The sequence below is a fragment of the Hippocampus bargibanti genome, linkage group LG01 (genome assembly GCF_051943395.1).
Source record: "Hippocampus bargibanti isolate YZ-2025 linkage group LG01, ASM5194339v1, whole genome shotgun sequence".
Classification (NCBI taxonomy): domain Eukaryota; kingdom Metazoa; phylum Chordata; class Actinopteri; order Syngnathiformes; family Syngnathidae; genus Hippocampus; species Hippocampus bargibanti.
In genome coordinates, this window is record NC_142734.1 from 32,928,101 (window position 1) to 32,949,296 (window position 21,196).

The 21,196-nt window shown below is 39.3% G+C and overlaps 1 protein-coding gene across 5 annotated transcripts in view; it reads left to right on the plus strand.

The window, feature by feature from the left end:
* nphp4 (nephronophthisis 4) overlaps nucleotides 1–21,196 on the plus strand; it is a 111,095-nt gene that overhangs the window by 79,707 nt on the left and 10,192 nt on the right. For 4 of the 5 annotated variants that reach the window (XR_016116875.1, XM_089011825.1, XM_089011836.1 and 1 more), the window contains exons 18-28: nucleotides 3,582–3,716; nucleotides 5,834–6,006; nucleotides 7,473–7,696; nucleotides 9,519–9,708; nucleotides 10,688–10,771; nucleotides 13,274–13,430; nucleotides 14,819–14,898; nucleotides 15,186–15,271; nucleotides 16,474–16,645; nucleotides 19,537–19,716; nucleotides 21,001–21,144. Coding sequence is in view for 3 of the 5 variants with exons in the window: in XM_089011825.1 (XP_088867951.1) it covers nucleotides 3,582–3,716; nucleotides 5,834–6,006; nucleotides 7,473–7,696; nucleotides 9,519–9,708; nucleotides 10,688–10,771; nucleotides 13,274–13,430; nucleotides 14,819–14,898; nucleotides 15,186–15,271; nucleotides 16,474–16,645; nucleotides 19,537–19,716; nucleotides 21,001–21,144 (1,625 nt within the window). In the remaining 2 variants the exon portion in view is untranslated. Of the gene's footprint in view, nucleotides 1–3,581; nucleotides 3,717–5,833; nucleotides 6,007–7,472; nucleotides 7,697–9,518; nucleotides 9,709–10,687; nucleotides 10,772–13,273; nucleotides 13,431–14,818; nucleotides 14,899–15,185; nucleotides 15,272–16,473; nucleotides 16,646–19,536; nucleotides 19,804–21,000; nucleotides 21,145–21,196 lie in introns of those variants that run through there. The other variant, XR_016116877.1, reaches the window with a different exon arrangement.

A 21,196-nucleotide genomic window follows, 5' to 3' on the forward strand; every position in this document is an offset into this window, starting at 1 on the left:
CATTCACTTTGAGCCTATGCACAGCAATGACTGCTGACAGTATCTTCTCTTTGCTATGCATCAACTGCTGAAAGATACTCCCCTCTCATAAACAAAGCATCATTCTACCCTGCCTGAGAAGCACCGGCGAGTGCCGCTGTCACTTTTAAATATGCCAGCACTTTCTCATTGTGCTTATCACTCAAAGCAGGTTGAGAGTGCAATGGCTTATTGGATAGAAGTGGTGGAGCGGGAGCAGGGATGGGGGAAGGGTGGAGGATTGGGGAGTGGTTGTGTGTACATGTAAATTCCAATCAATGCTCGGTTATCAGTCTGGCTGCTTGGCGGACGGTCGGATTTGGAACGAGAGGGGAACATTTTTCTTTGTTTCTTCCCCCATGTAAGGCGCTCTTCTTACATTCTCTCTTAGTTTAACCTTCTTTTACTTCGTGAGGCAGTGAGGTTGTCTTACCATCAGGTTGCTACGAATCAACAACTGACTGACTTTTTAGAAGGATATGAAGTGCATTCATAAGCATGCGAAAAGCTGAAAAGTGACACTGGGATTGAGATAGATGTGCCGTCTGAAGTCTCTGACTGAGATTGGACAAGGAGGAAATCAAACCGCTCACATATGCCGAGGCGGTGAGCGCTCATGCGTCCACGCAGACGTATAGACAGACAGGTGTAGCGGAGCATGGACACCTTGTGTGATGAGGCCGGAGGATGGAAATAGTCTGCAAAAGAACACCATTTTTGTGTCAGCTTTCCACTACCTACCTACCTACTTACCTACCTACCTACTACCTACTTACCTACCTACCTACCTACCTACCTCATCACCCACCAACCCACCTAACCTACCTACCTGCCCGCCTGTCCGTCCGTCCGTCCGTCTGTGTGTACCTTTCTCTTTCCATCCCTCTCTCTGTCCCTTTGTCCGTCCGTCCATCTAGGTGGCTAACTAGCTTTGATAAGTGGATAAGATGACGGTTAAGTTAGCTAGCTAGATGGCTTAAGTATTATAACAGTGAATAAAGCTGTTGCCTGCTTGATTGCTTATTCCTTTAAATTTTGGAATAAAATTGAAGGCACTTGCTTGAAACTCGACCGTAAACTCTTGACTTACTTGCCTCTAACTATTTATTGAAGTTGTAGCTGAGAATATACAGGAGCGGTTAATTACAAAATGTATTTGCTGTCACCAGTACTTTTTGTTGTGAACATTAGGCAAATTATAGCTGTTTTTTTATGTCTCGGTGGATAGAATTTATACAACGGACTATAATCATGTTGGAAATCTCCTCTTTTATTGGTATTTGTCATGAATTATGTAAGATTGTCTTTTGAAATAAATATTTAGTACAGTCCTGTTGAATTTGACTCGATTCTGCAGTTCAACTGAGTGAGATGTACGTAGTTACTTTAAAAGTTTTACTTTAAAAGTAGGACTCTTTGTAGGACTCTCCTTGACATATTCCTCCTGGTTACCTGTGTTTAAATCAAACATGCAATAAAACTGGTCTTTTATTCGATTTATCGTTTTTTTGTATTGAAAAGGTTTGCGTACGCCAGTCAGGTGAAATGAAAGAAAAGGATACCGTCAATTGATGTGCTTTTTAATTATTCTCAAGTTAGATTGGGATTGACGAGTCATTAAATTAGCGGCAGTGGGATACATTGACAGCTCTATTCATGAATTCCATTCAGCAAGCTTTAGTAAAGAATGAAGTACGAAAAAAATAACATTGAATTAAATGACAGTTTTTTATAAAGTATGACAATGTCCCACTTCTCCCATTAAAGTGATTGACTGGCCAACCAAGAAAAGAATTTTGCTTTATTGTCTTTGTCTGATGAAGCCATACGATCTGAGAGGTACTGTAATAGATTGGAAACACATTGCACCTCTGCTTCGCTGTCCGCTATGCAAGCGCTAATTGGTTCTTAACTCTTTTCGAGGTATCTCTCTCATCCATGTCAACTCGCTGAGTATTTGATTAGGCATCATTGGTTGCGACTATTAAATATTTGATGGTGATAGATAGTTAATTAGAACGCTTAAAAGATTAAATTGGAGGATTATAATTGGGTTCATTATCAATCCATTTGTTTTATTGTGGTCACATAGTTTTTGATGTTCTTCAGTTTGCATCCTTGCAGGCTTTCCTGCCTGGTTCAATACATCATCCAGACAATCGTATGCACAAAGGCAATTAACCGAAAGGCCTATCATGAGACGCCGAAGTGTCCGTCTTGATGGTTTTATTACGGATTGGAGATGTTTAAGCAGAAGTTATGTCCTCACACAAGTATTTGCGGAAATTGAACTCCAAACAATTACATTGTGCCGGATTGGGAAGGTAGTCAAGGCTGATGGATGATGAAGACGATGCTTTGAGATGGCAGACACCTCGGCCATTAATCTAAAGAACTCTCGTCTGTGTTCATGGCAACCGCAGGCTCCTATTATTCATTTAGATGTTGCCCATTATCAGTTTGTTGTAAGAATTTGCCTCTAAAACATTTGGAGGATAATTGGGATGCCCTCTTCCAACATCTCCTACATGCCCACTTCGCTACCAGTTTGAGGCGGGGAGGCCACTTCACAGACACAGCCACCGTGTTTTAGATAGAAGTAAAGTGGTATGTGGAACCTCTTTGCAAAATGTTAAAGCAAATTCTCTATCAATTAAGCGACTCACTTGAGTTTGTTTTCACACTAAGTCATTTTTATTGGTGTTTTGCATTTGACTACAAATATCATACTGTGTGTTTTGGGTATTTTAGATGCCATAAAATGTTTTTCTGATGTCAGTTAGGAAACAAAAAAGCGACGTCGATTGTCCTTCAAATCTAAAACAGTTGCCCATGACGACCAGGTAGCTCAGTGGGATGCTCAGGACATTGTGAGCAGGTTTGTTGTCATCGTGAAGCGGCCACAAATGATCCCGCCTCATTTAATGTGCTAAATAAAGCAAAGACGGCAGGAACCCTTTGAAGACTCGCTGGCGCAGAGTGAAAGGGGGAAATGTATGGTTTGGCTTTGAAACACTGATTTTCTCCTGCAATTTTATTTTCCCGATGCACCTCCTGTTGAATTGCGGTGTGTTATGTTGAAGTTCTGTTCGTAAATGAGGAGCCTATAGTAGGAGCCTGAAGGCCAATTGTACTGTTGTTTTTATAAGATTATGTATCAAATCTGTACTGTACTGGAATTTGTAGAAAGCAGACATCAGACAAAATCTTCCCTGTTGTTTTCTCCCTGCCGCTTTTCAGCAAATGTGTACCTCCAATCGTAGCTTAAGAAAAAGAAAATCCATCGATGGCCTTGAAAAGCGGGTTTCACTTTCAATTAACTCTATTTTATTAACTCGCGTTTGATCTGCTATTGCATGCTCTCGGTCTTCCGAGCTAATTTTGTGGAAACGTTTGGAGGTCAGTGCCCATTGACTGCAAGATGAACATTTGCCCTTTTGAATAAAATAAAAAAGTCTGTTTAAGCGTCTCTTTGACCTTCTCATGTTGAGTCGCTCTTTGACGTATGAAACGACACGACTTTGCAATATCCAACTAAGAAAAATGGTCTCTCATCGTTAAAGGGTCCCAAGCAGATCTGAGTCGGGGAAGGACGGAGGACCACACTAGGTCTCATTCTTACATCATCATCCCCCGTGAAGTGACTGGCGGCTTCGCAGGAGGGAGCTTGTCCACCAGAAATATTCTCCAATTCAATGGTAAGTGAGCACTTCTAACAGTTTGGGTTGATGTTCTGGCGCATCCGCTTTCCCTTTCACCGTGTATCCAAGCACCTCCGTGTGCGTGTATCTTAGCAATTAGCAATCGGTGTTGTTCACTGGCTGCCTTGATCAAGCCAACCAGATCAATTCCACACTGTGGCGGTTGGCTGCACCACTGACCCCCTCAATTTTCAGCCTAATTGAGCTTCTCGGGTGGTGAGCCACAAGCTTACTGTGTGTGTCTAAGTGTGTGTATGCTGAGCCCCAGCAATTGCACACACCGAGGAAACCACTTTTTTCCTCTCACTTAAACAAGAAATGGCTGGTCAAGGATGTACCGTGTGATGATGCTAAGTGTGCAGCGGAAAGTCGAAAGTGAACACTCACCCAAACTTTAATGGCACTTAGCGAGGTTCAGACTTTAGCGAAGGCCTAACAGTCGCAAAAATTGGATTAGCATGAAATGATGCCTGTGCAATTGCTGCTTCTGACAAAATGTTTCTCTGATGATGCATATATTAATTTTGTTAAAAATTTAAGGACAGATTTTTTTCGTCTGGAACGTCTTCAAAAGTGGAAACAAAAAGAAACATGTTGATCTGTAAAAAGCCATGTGCCTTATATATGAAAAAAAGTTATAAAATACACAATTATACACCGGAAAAAATGGTATTTAAAAATATTTGATGAATAATCCAGAAAATAAAATATGTGTAATTATATTATGGTAGATTGTATTCCACAGTGTCATGGCCACCTCATCTTTACAGCTGCGTCAGTTTCTGATCTACTCAGACATGTTTTTACTGCACAGAAAAATATATTGCTAAAAGCTTTCTCTCCAACTCCTCGCTAACTTTCTTTGCTGCTGTTTGTCTGAATTGTGGCCAATTAGTCTCAGACAGTTTTACTCCCTCCGGGATTTGAACCTCGCTCACTTACTGTAGCGGCACACACAGCTAACTTTAACGCAGTCGGTGCGGAACTGACTCCTGCTCTTCGGGCTATATTGTCTCATCGATGTAAGAAAGGAAAAAGGTGCACAACTTTGGGTGGAGTAACCCCAGTATGTGTGAGAATTGCTGGTTACATTTTGCCCTTGTACTTATTCTTGTCACAATTTGCAAGGTGGTGTTGGTGGTGTGCCCAAAAAAAAAATCAAGCAGGATGGAAGAGCAGTGTGTATTTGACAAATTGTATTAAATAAAGTCGGCAGGAACAAAGTCTCGAACAACAAAGTCATTAGGACAAAAAGGTCCAAAGTAGACAACAAAACCATGTGTCTTGTTCCTGCTGCTATTTTTTTCTGTTCGTCGCCTGCTTTTACATAATGAGTGTGTCAGAAGGGAATGACAATGAACATTGCTGAAAAGCGCACACACCAAAAATTGTCAGCAGGAATGAGTAAATTTGGCCCATATATAGTCGAAATGCGAGGGTGAATTGTTGTCTGCCAGAATGCCCTTTGTAATTAACTGCCAACCAATCCTGCTTCTTACCCCAGTCAATGAGGATCAAATCCAGTTTTTCCACAATCCTGAACAGGATAAGCGGTTGAAAATTGCTGGATTTGAATCTTTTTTTTTTTTTTTTAAATGACAAGCTGTTCGTGAGCTGCCACATTTTGGCTAAAAGTTCACTTTTTTATAGCTTCACACTTTTTTCTGTGAACTGAAGCTAAAAAAATATGTGAAGTGATGTGAGTTTTCCCCTGTTTCAACTTTGGCCATTTTGGAGTGTTGTGGAAATGCAGGATTAGGCAAATTCACTTGTCAGAGTTTTTTTTACCGCAACATGGATGATTTGCATAAATCCTTCCGATAATTAGGCACTTCCTCTTAACGTGGAAGCATCTCAGGGAGTGTGTGGATGGAGTGCCACCAGTAGGGCTCCGGCCCGTCGTCGTGCCAGTTGTTTGACTCGAATCATAACTGCACAAGCTGTTTTTTGTTTTGTTTTTTTCACTCCAAAAATGCTTTCCGATTTGTTTGCGCCTCTCTCCCCTGGACATTTGGCGAGATTTCTCAAACATATGGTGGGAACAACAAAGTGATTAGAATGTATTCTCTTCAATAAAGTCATTTCATGCTTGCATTATGATTTCTCCTTCATAGCGAGGAACATCGCAGAGGCGCAAAGACTGCAGATACAAGAAAAACATGGACCGGCCTACGGAGGCAAGCTCAACAATGACACTGTGTTGTCAGGAGAAAAAAACATGCCTGACAATGGCCATCGCAAGCTGGAGTGTATGGCCGCCGTGCACCAAAAGGAAGCTCGTGACACGGTGAGGTCACACTGCATTTCAAGAATGTGCCTCATGTTCGTTGGAGCTCACTGCTCCATAATGGAAGACTTGTGTTTGTTGTCACATAAATAGTCAGGGGATAAAGAAAAAGCTTTGATTCTATCTTTCAAATATTCATAAAGGAGGTTTCATACAGACGTGCCAGGTTGCCTGCCATTTTTTTTTTTTTTCTTAACTCATTCACACAGTGGAGCGACATTCCCAAATTTTATTACACATGGTAATGAAGTGACCGGATTTTTAATAGATGTCTTCAGTAACTCATTCGCTGCCATTCCTGAATTTATTTGGAGTACAATTCCCAAATTTGTTCAGATTTTGGTTTTACTTGCAGGGGGGGTGCTCAAGCGCTGGGCAGACCTCTGGCAATGTATTTTCCTTCCACAGGGGAGGCAGAATTTCACTTTTGTCCCTGTTAGTGATATAAATCAATATGTACAGTATCATATTGTATTATGTACAGCGACCCCCATTTCAAGATCAGATAACGCCAGACCCATATAATTAAGGGATTAACTATTTTTGTCTGATAAAAGAGAGTCCAAGGTTTTTTATGATGAATTAAATGTTTGTGTAGTCCTAAAACTCAAGATTCTGTGGGTACTGCAATTTGAGTGAAAATGACAAAAACCCTGGCACTTGAGTGGACACATTTTTGCACATCATCTGGAAATGAATGAGTTAACCAATGTCATGGTTGCACGCCCTTCAAGCTCTTGTGCTTCAGTGAGTGTACAAGTCGCTTTTAATTGTTTCTCCCCTCTGTAGGTACAGCTTGTTCTTTCACCCACCGGTGCACATGCTAAATATCTTTTTGCCACTATTGTGTCTCACTCTCAGAGGTTTTGTACATTACGCTTCCTGTGTTACGGCTTGTGGTTTTTATTTCACACAGCCCTTGGTGTTAATTACTTGCAGAATAATAACTTTTCCTGAGATAGTTCCTTCAGCTCGTTCACTAAATATCACAATATCTTAGATTGTGACGCATATTCTTTAGCTGATCTGTTTCTTTCAAGAAAACAGAATTTTTTTAACTTATTTGATTTACTGGTACTCACTCCAAGTGATGAATTAAAGATGATAAAAAAATAACTACGTAAATTTATATATAAATAAATAAATGCATATATAAATGGGGAAAATTAATTAAATACATACATGAAAACATAAATAAATAAATCAATAAATAAATAAAATTAGAATAATATTTACATTCAAGCCAGATTTAGTGTGCCTATATATTACAATCCATTACTTGTTACATAATTTACATTTCGTACAGCACATTATCTCCTGTAAGTTCTGACTATCACCATTCTAAAGTTGATCCAAACATCCCGAAACAATGAACACACACTTATCATTTGATATTGAATTGGCAGACATATAGAATAATAACTTGAATGTAAGTGGTATTTTTTTCAATACTGGTTTGTTTCCAGGATGGCGCTAAAGCAGTTCCTCTGACCAAAGAACCATCCAAAGGCACCTTGTTTCAAGATATGAACAAGGCTGAGGGCATCAGCAACATGCTTTGTCACGCCATCACCACCCCGCATCAACTTTTTGCCAGCCTCGGCTCTGCAGAGTACATGGAATTTGTGCTAAAAAACCCTTTCAACACACCTCAGACAGTCACCATCCACAGCAATGATCCTGAGCTCAGGTGAGGTTCTATCATTTACATTTTTTTTCACTTATAGAGAAAATGCACCCAATTTAGTGTCTCAAATGCAGCACAGTCGGCTGTCAGCATGAGTTCTCCGTGTAGTATGTGGTTAGAGTGTGAATTCCCGGTACACTGACAGTGTAAAAAGCTTTGCCCTGAAATGAAAACAAGTTCACACTTTGCGCATGTGTTCCCATAGGTGGTGAAGGAAAGGAAATATTGTACTCTAGATTCCAAGTTGTTAACAATGGTCACACACTCAACATAAAAAGTGAAAAATAAGCAAGGCTCTTTTTTTTGGACTATCCAAGGGTCACATTTGGCAACAGACTAAATGTCCTGTAGGGGAAGTGAAAACAACAAAACAAAACATCACTTCTGCAGAGGTCTGTAAAATAACTTGATACATGATTTTGAGAAAACAAAAACAAATCATAATAATACAGGCATGAAGAAGTATATCGTACAAGGGACAAAAACACACAATAGACATTGACACGTTTGTACCGATGGGATACAATACTGTTCTTCAATAAATCTACTTAAAATTTAGATAACTGTGCCTGGAAATTATACAAATTAAAATGAAAAATATCCTCAAAAAATTGTTTTCAGTTAAAATAAAAATAGATCAAAACATCCCTCTTTCTTTGTTATTTTATGTCTTCTAGGGCTGACATTGAAATAAAAATTCTGTTCTCAATTGTTTAACCTGATCAAATAAAAGTGTTGTCGATCTTCTCAGAATGGATATGGTGATAGTCATTGAGGGGATGACGATGAATATGATTGGATTAGATAAACCTTTATTAGTCTCGCAGTGGAGAAATTGATATTTGACAGCAGCAAAGTCATGAAATGTATAGGAAGAAGTAGAAAAACAAAATACAGGACGTGCTGCAAAGGCATCCACTCTCGCGGCGCCATCTTGACGTCAAAATAACAAAAAAACTAGCGGCTAGCTTTTAGCCGCTAACAGTGTGGACTGGGGCCATTTATGTCATTTTAAACAATGACCGTGCCATTAATTAGTTATGTATGTGATGTATGTATGTATTTATTTATTTATTAGGATCTTAAATTAGCAATTGAACATGATTTGCAATTGAAATCTGGTCATGCTAGCCTCAAGTCAAAATTAAGCTAGCCCCCACGATTGTGCGTCCGATGCATTGCAATATTAGGCCCAATGCACCGCGAGGACGAATTCCAATATATAGAGGGCTTCACACTTGCATTTGATGAGAAAGTTACTTGTGAAGATTACATCATGCCGTTTGCTAAATGTCATCCTGGAAACAACGAGCCGTTTAACGAGAATCACATCCAGTTCACCAAGGGGGCAGTACAAGAGTAATGTTGGTGAAATGTTAACTACTGTTTAATACAGTCCCTCATATTTCAGCCATTATGTAGCCCCCGATTTCTGAATCAACCCGAGCTTGGTATCTTGCTTTGTTTATTTGCCTTTGCATTATTGTCAATCTGTACACACTAAATCACTCGTTCGGGACTCAGATCATGTTCGAGTTTTGGATTAACATATGCTGGAGAGCGCCACGGATGATTCATGATGGCATTAACCCAAGCATCAGATTTACCGAGTCCAAGTGCGACTCATCCATCTTTGCATCTGTCTTCTGATAAGCTTTTGCTCCTGGAATTTTCTTTATTATTATTTTCTGAAATTTGGTTCTTCCTACAATAAGAAATATATTGGCGTTGGTTTCTGTTTGTTGCTGTTCCGTTAACTCCAAATTCCACTTGATCACGAGGACAAAATATTTGCTATTTTACGTGTGATATACTCTCCCTCTAGTGTCATCACCAACATAAAAGAGTGGCAGTACTTTAAAGAATTGACCAAAACACCCACTTTGTTGGAGGATGACATGTTTCACATGGAAGAAGGAGCTCCAGGGCCAAAGGTTTACCTGCGACCTAAGGAGACCGTTCATATCCCGCTCAAATACCAGAGCTTCCTGTGTGACCACAACATACCTCATCAGGTGAATTTAAGAGATTTTCATTTCTTGATGATTTGCTTTTAATCTTAGAACTGCCGATTAGTTTCATGTCACGGATTCCGTTTCGGCAAACAAAAGCCCAAATTTTGAGTGCATGAGTACAGATGCCAAGTCGATTTGTGTGTGTGTGTGTGTGTGTGTGTGTGTGTGTGTGTGTGTGTGTGTGTGTGTGTGTGTGTGTGTGTGTGTGTGTGTGTGTGTGTGTGTGTGTGTGTGTGTGTGTGTGTGTGTGTGTGTGTGTGTGTGTGTGTGTGTGTGTGTGTGTGTGTGTGTGGTTTGGGGCTCTTTGGGACTTTGGGAAAAATAGTATTGATAGCAAAGTTCAATTTTCGTGCACGGTCCAGGAGCCACATCTGTTTGGGGTTTTAGTGAGACAGACGTCTGATTTTCAGATTGGAAAAATAGCCACCCAAATAACTGAGAGGAAATGTAACTGCCGTTGTCCTTAGGGTAATATTTCATCCGGTGTATCGTTAACTGTGGAAAGGTTAAAATAGCATGATTATGGCCACTTTAAATAAACACCCCATCAGTGTCAAATCAAAACTGATCATTATTTTCAAGGCCGTTTTTGGTTGGCTTTTGTATTTGAGTCGTGCAAGCGGCATTCTTCATTGCACCTTTTTTTACCCTTTGGCGTTTTTAATGTGAGAACGGAAGATGGGGAGTGTAACTGAAATTTACTCATATGTCACTAGTGCTAAATACATTTTAACCATTCCGAATGTTGTAACCGGCACTAGCTTGTAAACATGTACTGACACTCAATAATTGATGCCAAAAAGAACAAACTATCATATTACATCCTCATGCTTTCATCTGTTGGTTGTGATCGTTTACATTTTTAATTTTGTTTGGCTCGAGGTGAAAAATAAAAGATATCCGCCGCACTAGTTCTCGTCCGGGGCTTGACAGATGATCAATTTTGATAAGCGTTCCGTGTCTTATCATATCCTCACAGGGGCCGAGCTTGCTACCTCCAAGCAAAAGTTCGAATGCGGCTAAGAAGATTCCGTCCAATATCGTTGCTGCCAAAACCATCAAGGTAAAAAGCGTGTGCGCTATTGTGCTCGAGATGTCCCCGCTGTCCAGAATAATGTTTAACTCTTATGTGATTTTTCAAGCCTCCGCCTTCCTCTTCTTCTTCGGCACTTTGAAGTGCCAACTATTTCAAATGTTACACTAGTCAGCCAAGTGGGGGTGTCGAGCAAAATTATACGCTAAGAATCACATTTATCTTGTGTATCTTACTGAACTTTTTACATTTTTTTATCTCAAACTGGAAATGTCAGGCTTAAGCGTTAAAGTGAAAGGAGGACAGTTTGACACATCTGGCTAATCAAGTTAAATGAAGCAAGCATGCTAAGTATGGCTGAAGTTACTTTTCCATTTCACACACCGTTGATAATAAGTAAGAAGGGAGGAACAATGGCAACTTAGTACATTTCTATTGGATGAACTTGCGATAAGACCATGTGCTTTTTTCTTAATCTTCCTGTGATGTAATTTACACCACAACCGCATCTTATTACTGCTGTCAGCAAAAATTATTTCTGCTACAGGAGTTTGCACTGGATATTATATTTTATGCCGCTCTCATTAGGCACAGGAACAAATTTAAACCCGTTTTTTTTTTTCGACTTCAACTTCACCTGACGTCCTAATCAGCAAACATATTCTCAAAGACGAAAATAGAACATGAGTACAATAGGCAAGAACAAGTTCCTTTTTCTTTTGCTGCGAAAACACCATTGAATTCATTTAATTTCGTACATATGGCATATGTATTATTTGCATTGATATTTACATTAAAATAAACACTAAATAAATAAATAGCAGAAGAAATTATGAAACAAATACATGAATAAATAAAGGAATGAATAAATGAATAAATAAATAAATAAATAAATAAATAAATAAATAAATAAATACACACAAAGAAACAAACAAATAAATGATTGAATACATGAATGAATAAATGAATACAAGAATAAACATATCAGCAAATAAATAAGTAAACACACGCACGCGCACATGCACGCGGGCACGCACGCACGCACGCAGCGCACACGCAAACACACACACACACGCACGCACACACACACACATACACACGCACACACACACACACACACACACACACACGCACACACACACACACACACGCACACACACACGCACACACACACACAAATAAATAAATAACGGAATAACTATAAATAGCTTATCGAGAAATTACAATAATGCGATTTAAGGTCCAGTGATTTTTTTTACACACATACACAAATACAATTCCCATATAAAAGTTGTAGTACTACGCTGTACATTATTTCAAATGATGCGATGAAAAAATTATACAGTGATCCCTCGCTACTTTGCGGTTCACTTATCGAGGCTTCAGTGCACCGCGGATTTTTTCAGGGAAAAAAAAACTTTGTTACTTTTACTTTGTTTGTTTGCACATTTGCATGCCATTAATAAAAAAAAAACTATATTCTCAAAAAAAAAAAAAGGAAAAAAAAAAAAGAGTGCCAACAACTACCGATAACAATGTTCTCTCTGAGAAAGACTTCTTCCAAAAAAAAAACTTTTTTTTTTTACTACATTGTACTTCGCGGATTTCACCTATTGCGGGTTATTTTTGGAACGTATCTCCCGCGATAAACGAGGGTTCACTGTATATACAATTGAGAATGACTTTTGCTGGTTTGCCGTGACAAGAGTAGCGATCAACTACTAGCAGTTGACACGCAGTGGATTTGAACCAAAATGGTCTTTGTAAGATTGGTTCACATAAAACAAATAAAATTACAAGAAAAATTACCATATAAAAGTTGTAGTACATTATTTGAAATCATTAAAACAATGTATAAAATACAGGGAAAGCGTATACGTTGCAGGGTGTACACTGTTTCCCGTGGCTTCTCAGCTGGGAAACGCTCCAGTTTACCAATGACACTCAACCACAAAATCCATCTAAATAAATGGACACGCGGTCATTGTAAGCTCTTTGTGTTCACTATACCACAAGCTCTAATTTACCTTGTTTCGTGAAAAAATGACCCAGCTTCCAACGGCGCCGTTGCCATTTGTCTTGTGCTTGTCAGAACTGCTCCACCATGCGAAGAAAAACAAACTAGACTCCTGTCGAGGTGAACGAGGTCAGATAGGATGCCAAGCTTTGTTCCCACTATCAGTCAGAACATCGCCATGACTGCATATGCTCAGCACAGGCCCGCGAATCCGATCATTAGTCATTTGCAGGGCTGTCGTTTGGTGCTAAATCAATTTCTGTCAGTTTGAGACTTGATAACCGAAAATGTGTAATGTCACATTTTGGTTTAAGGTTATTATTCACCAGAATTAAAGAGCACTCCATTCAGTAATACTATTCAAGCACCGATATTTTATCGATATATCCGACCCTGTTTGCTACATGCGTGCATGACGATGACTATCGAGATATCGATGATCATGACTCCAGGACATATGACTGAAGAGAATGATCATGACATACTTAGCAACTTACCTGAACGCCTTTCTCCAGGTTTCTTTCAAAGCAGAAAATGGTGACCCCATCGCCATCTGCCAGGTGATCGTGGAACCAACGCCTCACATTGTCGATCAGACCTTCCGACTTTACCACCCACAACTCAGTTTCCTCAAGAAAGCCATCCGTTTGCCGCCCTGGCACACGCTCGCTAGTAAGGAGTATTTTTGTTTGCAGTTACAATTTTCATAATAGTGCGTTTTATGAAGCCCCTTATGAACGTTCTTGTAAAAATTACCATTTTCAGTCATGTATTTAAACAGACCAAAGAAACTAGTCACCAGCAGAACCGAAGATGCACAGTGCCTTCCATAATTACTGGCACCCCTGGTTAAGATGTGTTAAAACCCTTGAAAATAATTAAATGTTTACTGCGGAAGCCTACGCTTGTTCAGAAAATTGGACAAATGATTAGCCAGACGAAGAATCAAGCTCCTTCCATGGCCATTCCTGTCCCCAGACCTCAACCCCATCAAAAGCCGTAGAATGAGCTGCGGAGTAGGGTGCAAAGTAGAGGACTCATTGGATAATTCAGAGAAAATGTGTATTCTCTTATCTTGAAAAGTTGTAGAAGATTAGGTGCTGTTTTGTTGCCAAAAGTCAGTTGGACAAAGTATTAACTTGAGGGGCGCTAATAAGTCATCATGATTTGATTAACTGATTTATTATTGTCACAACTGCGATATAGACTTTGTATTTTTGCATTTATGTCCTCGAGTGTTAATTTTGTGATGCTTTTTGTCAAAGTATAAAGTCGAACTACTCTAACTGTCACGGTTTTCAAGGTGGTGGATGGTTGTTGATCCCATAAAAGCAGGCAGGGCGGAGTAGCAGGGTGTATTTGACAAATTGTATTAAAATAAAGGCAGCAGGAGAAAAATCTCAAAGATCAAAGTCATCAGAACAGAAAAATACAAAGTATCAAAGAAAACCATGAGTAAAAATCTGCCAAAATGAAACAAATCTGACAGGGTGAAGCAAACACAATGACCCAACACGGAATGGTCGTGCCGGGAGTCCTTTTAACTGCCACAAATTGGAACGACTAACACCTGTGCAGCTGCAGACGGGACCCGTTGGTCGCCAACCAGATCGTGACACTAACTACTGTAGTCACATTCCTGTATTTTCCGAACTACGTATATGGCATACCTAAATGCATTCCATTTTCTCAAATGACATCCGTGTACTTTATAATCCCATGTGCCTTGTATATGGATCAACATTGTGATTTATTTTAAATGTAGTATTTTTAAAAAGTCTGTAAAGCACAACATACATAGAGTATCTTGTTTTCTATTCCTTTAGTATATTCTCCAGTGATGCATAAGGAAACCTCTGTCACTATTGTATCTTCTATTCTATGTGCCTGATACCGCGGTGCGCCCTAAATATTAATACTAATTTAAAATAGGCCATTCATTCAAGGTGCGCCTTATATTATAGAAAATATGATACTTGATCAAAAGTGATTCTTGTTCTGTTCATCCATTTTTGCACTAATGCAATTTTTTAAATGTGATCTTTTTTTAACGTGTGAAGCTGTCGGGGGCACGGATGCCGAGAATCATATTTCTGTACGTTGCAGTGACCCAAACGTCATCTGTCAGACTCGAATGATGGTGAGAAAATGACTATCTTTTCCACAGTATATAAACGTTTCAGCCCACACTAATGTAAGCAGGGGGATTAATTACGAAAGTGATAGCTTCAGCACCGTCCTTTGTTCAAAGGCGGAGTGCTATTCCAGCATTCTTTGTAATGAGCTGAGTACCTTTTCTGAAGCACAAAGAAGGCTCGAGTCTTTACCCAGAATGCTTTTAAAATGCTTGTATGTTATTTATGGTAATTTCTGCCCACTTATCCCCCTTCACTCCCTTACTTTGTTTGGTTTTACTTTTGTCACTAGGTACCAGGAGAGCCTCAGGATGTGTACTTGAAAGTACCCGGAGGTCCGAGTCCCAACACCAAAATGTTCTTTGTGATGGTTTTCACGTAAGTGTTCTTTTACTGGCCCCATTAGGCACAGCTGTACAAAAAAAAAAATATTGATTCAAATTCTGTTTTTTTTTCCTGAAAGGGTATTGCTTGTACTTGAAAGAGGGAAAATGAAGTGAAAAATATAAATGTGTCATGATATGATGTAAATGTAAAGAATTATCCATATAGATGAGCGTCTTGACTATTTTCTGAATGTCCTGTAAAAGCCGCTATTTATATATTTTTGAAGCGTTTCAAATGTAATTTGAAACGTGTTCAAATTTGGTGTTTCAGTTAAGAATTAAGCATTTTACTTTTAAGATGCCCTTTGGCGTACATAAATACAGCATAAAATTACAGAGCAAAATCTGCTTAAAAACAACTGCATAAAATATATTTTTGAAGTTTTGATTCAAAATGTTTTTGGAAATATACCTTGGGCTAGAATATCTAAAATATCTTTCAGTAATTGCAGAAAAGATTCGACACCATCCCAAATTTCAAACTACCTTGTTTTTGGATCCCGGTTATTTTGATGAAGAAACCTCGAGGGCACATATGAATTAGTCGTGGTTTTCAGTGACCATTGATTTTTTAGTTTTGTTTCTTTATAATATGTAGCAGTGATCAAAAACTGCGTCTCATAAGTTACATCACATCACATATAGGGGGACTCACTTAATATTATTTCTGTTACACACCACTTCTCTCCGCTGTTTAATTAACGTGTATAATGGGCTTCGACTGCCGTTCTCTGAGTTATAATCATCCCACGCCATGTCTTTCAAATGAAAGTTGCCTGCAGGAAATATTTGGACAAAAGGGACATTCTTACTCGGCGTCAAAAAAAATCCTCCAAATGACTTCCAGCATCTTCCAAAAAGGACTGAATGCTCTTTAAGTGGCGTACTCACGGAGCGGTGCTGAGTATGTTGACTACATGGCCTCCCACTCACACCTCTCAGACTCGGCTCGAGCCGCTGAGACTTGAAATCCCTTCGCCACAGCAGTGGGAGGAAGATGATGACGATGAGGATGCTGCTTATGCTGATGAAGGACGGCGGTGACAGCGTTGGCTGATGATTAAAATGCAAGTGCGCCAGGAGATCGGCGTCCCTCAACTTTGACCTTTCGATGCCTTCGAGGAGTGTGTGTGGGGGGTGGCGACGATGCTTTCATTTACTGTATTTGTTCCTGATGATGTTTTCCGTCCACAGTGATAAGCGGATGGCCTCCCCTTCTCAGATCTGGCAAATTTATGTGCACTTTGTGGAGCGGGTGGATCTCAGCTGTGTCACCGGCCAGCGAAGTTGTCAATCATTGGTGCTCAGGGGGAGGCAAGCTGCTCGCAAGGTCAAATGCTTCTCATCACATCCCCAGGAGATTGAGGTATAGTAGCAGTTTGTAAATGTTGTTCTGAGAAAGTTACAGGATCACGTTCATTGCCTGTAATCATTATTGAGAGCATCCACACATTCATTTTCCATGAAGCTAGCACTCACATAGCAAAGTGGTTTTTGGCTTCGAGTTGTCCGGTCAATTCTGTAACATCCATGGACTCCAACAAAACTTCTTAATTTTATTCAAACTGCTTAGAACACACAGAGGGTGGCCTTAATTCACTAACTAACATGGATGATTCATTCATTCATTCATTCATTCATTCACTCACTCACTCACTCACTCACTCACTCACTCACTCACTCACTCACTCACTCATACATACATTCATCTTCCGGACAGCTTTATACTCACAAGGTCCGTGGTGGGTGCTGCATGGAATCGATCCCAACTGTCTTTGTGACTAGGCGGGCGACACCCTGAATTCGTTGTCAACCAATCGCAGGGCACACAGGCAAACAACCAGTCATTCTCACACTCACACCTAGGGACAATTTGTAGTGTTCAATCAGCCTGCCATGCATGTTTTTGGAACGTGGGAGGAAACTGGAGGACCCGGAGTAAACCCACGCGGGCCCGGGGAGAACATGCAAACTCCGCACAGTGAGGCCGGAGCGGGAATTGAACCTACAACCTCTGCATTGTGAAGTCGGCATGCTTACTTACCACTTGACTACCAGGCTGCATGCATTATTCAATAAAAAAGGGAAAAATGAATAAAAAAATAAGGAATCACACACTTCAAATCAGTGTTATTTTTTGGGGCTTTAGAACACTCATGTCAAAGTCAGCCTAGCCTGCCACATTATTTTACAAAGTGTCACCATCAAAATGTTGGCCTCAACACCATCATGTTCTTCCACTCTGACCCAAGTCTGTGTTCAAATTTAAAAAGCGTATGTGTCTTTGAGTAGACCGTGTAACCCACTCTTGTTGAGATGCTCTCTCTAAAAAATAGTTTTGATGCAAATGGAGTGTGTGAACCATGAGGTGCAGGGAAAAACTGGCATGCTTTGCTGCACTTTTGGACGGCAGATGCTCATTAATAGATGGAACATCATCACGCTGCCTGTGTTGCTCTTGTTTCTTTCTCGGATTTCCTCACTCGTCAAACACGTTTTGGTCTAATTATGTAAAAATGTAGCAGACTGTGCTACATTTTAGCAGACTGATGCTAGAAGGATTTGACGAGTTGATTGAACTTGATCTTCTGTCTTTCCATTGCACAAACTGCATTATATTGATTGGCTTTGCAAAGCCTTAATTTAGCGTGATATTATAAAATGTTTCTTTAGTGTAATGACCTTTTCAAATAAGAAAATGTTTCCCCAACACGGTGATGAAGTGGATGCCATGTCTGCCTGATAATTGAGAGAAATTTTGGCTCCGGCTCTCTCGCATTAGTTTCTTACATGTGGATCTTCTCTGGGTGCTCCCACTTTCTCTCATATTAAAAAATGGTGCATTCTATGATAATTGAAGACTGCAAATTGTGCAACGGTGGGAATATGAACATTAATGATTGTTGGTCTACGTGTGCTCAAATAGAACAAGAAATCCAGAAAATGCACAGATATCACTTGGGAAAAAATTATGCTTATTAATTATGCATCTGACAAGTTGTTTTGAACTATTTTTAAAGGTATGGAATCCAAAACTGATATCAGTTTGTATTTATCAAGTCAGGTTTTGAGCTATGGGATCCTTGTTTTTTTTTTCATTTGAAATAAATGTGGATTTATGAAATAAAACACAAAGATAGAAGAGCTTTGAAAACTGAAAAATAGCACACAACAAATGTTTACTCAGGGTTGCTTGAATAGATCAATGAATAAATAAATCAGTCCACTATACTGGGGATAAAGTTTTTACTGTGTGGGATTTGGTGTGCAGCTCAATCCTAATGAAATCATAAGGCAATATTTTGTGCCGTTGCATCCACGCCATTGCGTCGAGATCTTTCTCACTCCAAGCCCAAATGAATGTGTCTTGTTAAAAGTCATGTGATTCAATTTTCATGCATGCATACAGTACTGATATGGGATGTGTTTTCCTTGAAGAAAGAGTCTATGGTCTGGGGAAGGAAAAGAAAAAAAAAAGACGACAGATGTATTTTTAAAAGATTCCAGCATCTGCATCACAGTGGCTGCTTTGATTTAACTCTCAGCAGCAACCTGCTGAGAGTCACAGTCTCTGTGGAACTCATTGGAGCAATCTTATGAAACGAGATGACGCTCATCATCAGAGAATAGTTTTGCTTTTCTCAAAAGATAAAAAAAAATTGTGACGCAAGTAATTTTTATTTTCAATATCATATTGTCTCCCTGCGCCTGGATAGTTCGTGACCGGTATTTGCTCCAAGTATAATGTGCTTAGATTTTTTGATGGTCGTATCTATATTATATCAGCACGTTTTTATGTTTTTATTTTTACATTTTTAATTGATTTTCTATGTTCTTTTCTTTTTAGTTTTGTTTCTATTTGGAATGTGTAATTTAAAAATGTTAATTTTAATTTTTTTTTTTTATTTTGGAATGTTTTATTTTCATGTTTTTAACTTAGTTAATTTTCGTACTTTTCTTCTCTTAATTTTGAATTTCTTAATTTTTATATTTTTAATTTTTGTGAATATTTATTTAATTGTTTATTTATTATGTATTGTCTTTTTCTTTTAATTTATTTTTGATTATTTTTCATTTATAATTTTTGTAAATATTTAGTTATTTATTTGTTTATATAAAATGTTTAATTTTTTTTGTGTACTTTTTTTTGTGTTTGTTTATTTATTTATTTATTTATTTATTTATTTATTTATTTATTTATTCGTTTGTTCGTTCGTTTGTTTCTTTGTTTGTTTATTTCTTTTATAATCTTCACAGGTCAACCCAGGAGGTGTTTTCCTGTTGCCCACCGCAGGAGTGCAAGAGCTCCAACTAAAGGTGCAGCCCTGGCGGGCAGGCAGTCGCTTCCTGTACGTGAATGCAGTGGATGTGGACCGGAAGCAGTTAGTCACCGCTTGGCTACTGTGTCTCAACGTACACAGGCCTGTGCTGTCCAAGGTGAATTGATGAAATTCGCCTTCTGCCAGACAAGACGCGCCGCTCCGCATGGCGTTTTCATCAAAGAAGCACTCACCTTGTCATCAAGTAAACACAGTGACCTTGTCAGTTGATTGGATACATTCTCACCATCTGACGCGTTGTACATCTTCCATTTTAGATTGGGAACCTCAACGCATGCATTGAATCCAAATACTGTACCGTTTAAAGGACAACCGACACCACTCTTTTGTTTCCTAACTGACATCAGAAAACCTTTTTATAGCATCTAAAATACCTAAAACACGCAGGATGATATTTTTAGTCAAATGCAAAACACCAATAAAAATGACTTAGTGTCCAAAAACTACTTCAACTTGAACCCGGAAGTGGCCAGTTTCAGAAGGTACCGCCCCCTTGTTGGTGATGTCACGCCAAGACGTCTTGCCTTACTCGAGAATCAAAACAATGGCTTCAGATTCGGAGAAGATGCTTTCTTGTTACTCATCCAGTTATGAATATGATTCAAATACTTCTGAAGAGGAAAGCATAAATGTTTGCAATCAATTAAAGAAGTTATTCCGTGTCACTTTGAGGCATCTGGACAGAAATGTAGCAGCCAGAAAATGCAGAAGTTGGCGCCAAAGCTCCGTAGGGAATGGGCTGATTTGTCTGCTTTGAATTTGTGTCAGCGAATATCAAATAGTTGTCCTGGTGCAACACACAACGATTCACCATCGCATTATTTATGTATTTTCCTTCTAATTTCGCCATTAACACAGATCAACACGAAGATTCCAGACCAAAAAAAGTACCCAAAATGCATTGTGTGTCGCTTTCTCGGCCAGGGGCGTTCCCTCCGTGACGTGACGTCAGGAATCGTCACCAACTCAAAAACAAGACTTCCTGAATATTCAGCGCCAGTCTTAAAACGTAAAATATAGGGGAGGAATATATGCGGAGGAATCTTTGTAAAATACACTCAGTAGAAGTCATTTGAAGCGATTTTACAAATTATGGACACAACTTGTCCAAAGGCGTCGGTTGTCCTTTAAATGATGTGTACCATTTCCATTCAAATATTAATGAATATCCCAGAAACATCACGCAAAGCAAAAATAGCTAATGAAAGTGCATAAATAAGTGAAAGACTGTGGAAGATGTTGTAAAAGACATTTGTTTACATGTTGATTACGGTTTTCTGGGTCTGTGCACATGGAAGTGGTTGACTGTGAATCATCTTTTCAATTGACATGAAATTGCGTGTGTGTGTGTCTACGCGTGTTTGTGTGTGTGTCTACGCAGGCGTTTGAAGTATGTGTCCCAGTTAGCAGTGGTCGTGGCAGCTCGAAAAAAATTACCTACATCAACCCATACACCAGCGGCCGCACCTTCCTCCTCCATTCCGACCATCCGGATTTGCTCCAATTCAAGGAAGATCAATTCCAGGTGAGGTGAGACCAGGGAAATTTAGTCTGGATGGGAAAACTTGCCAAATAAA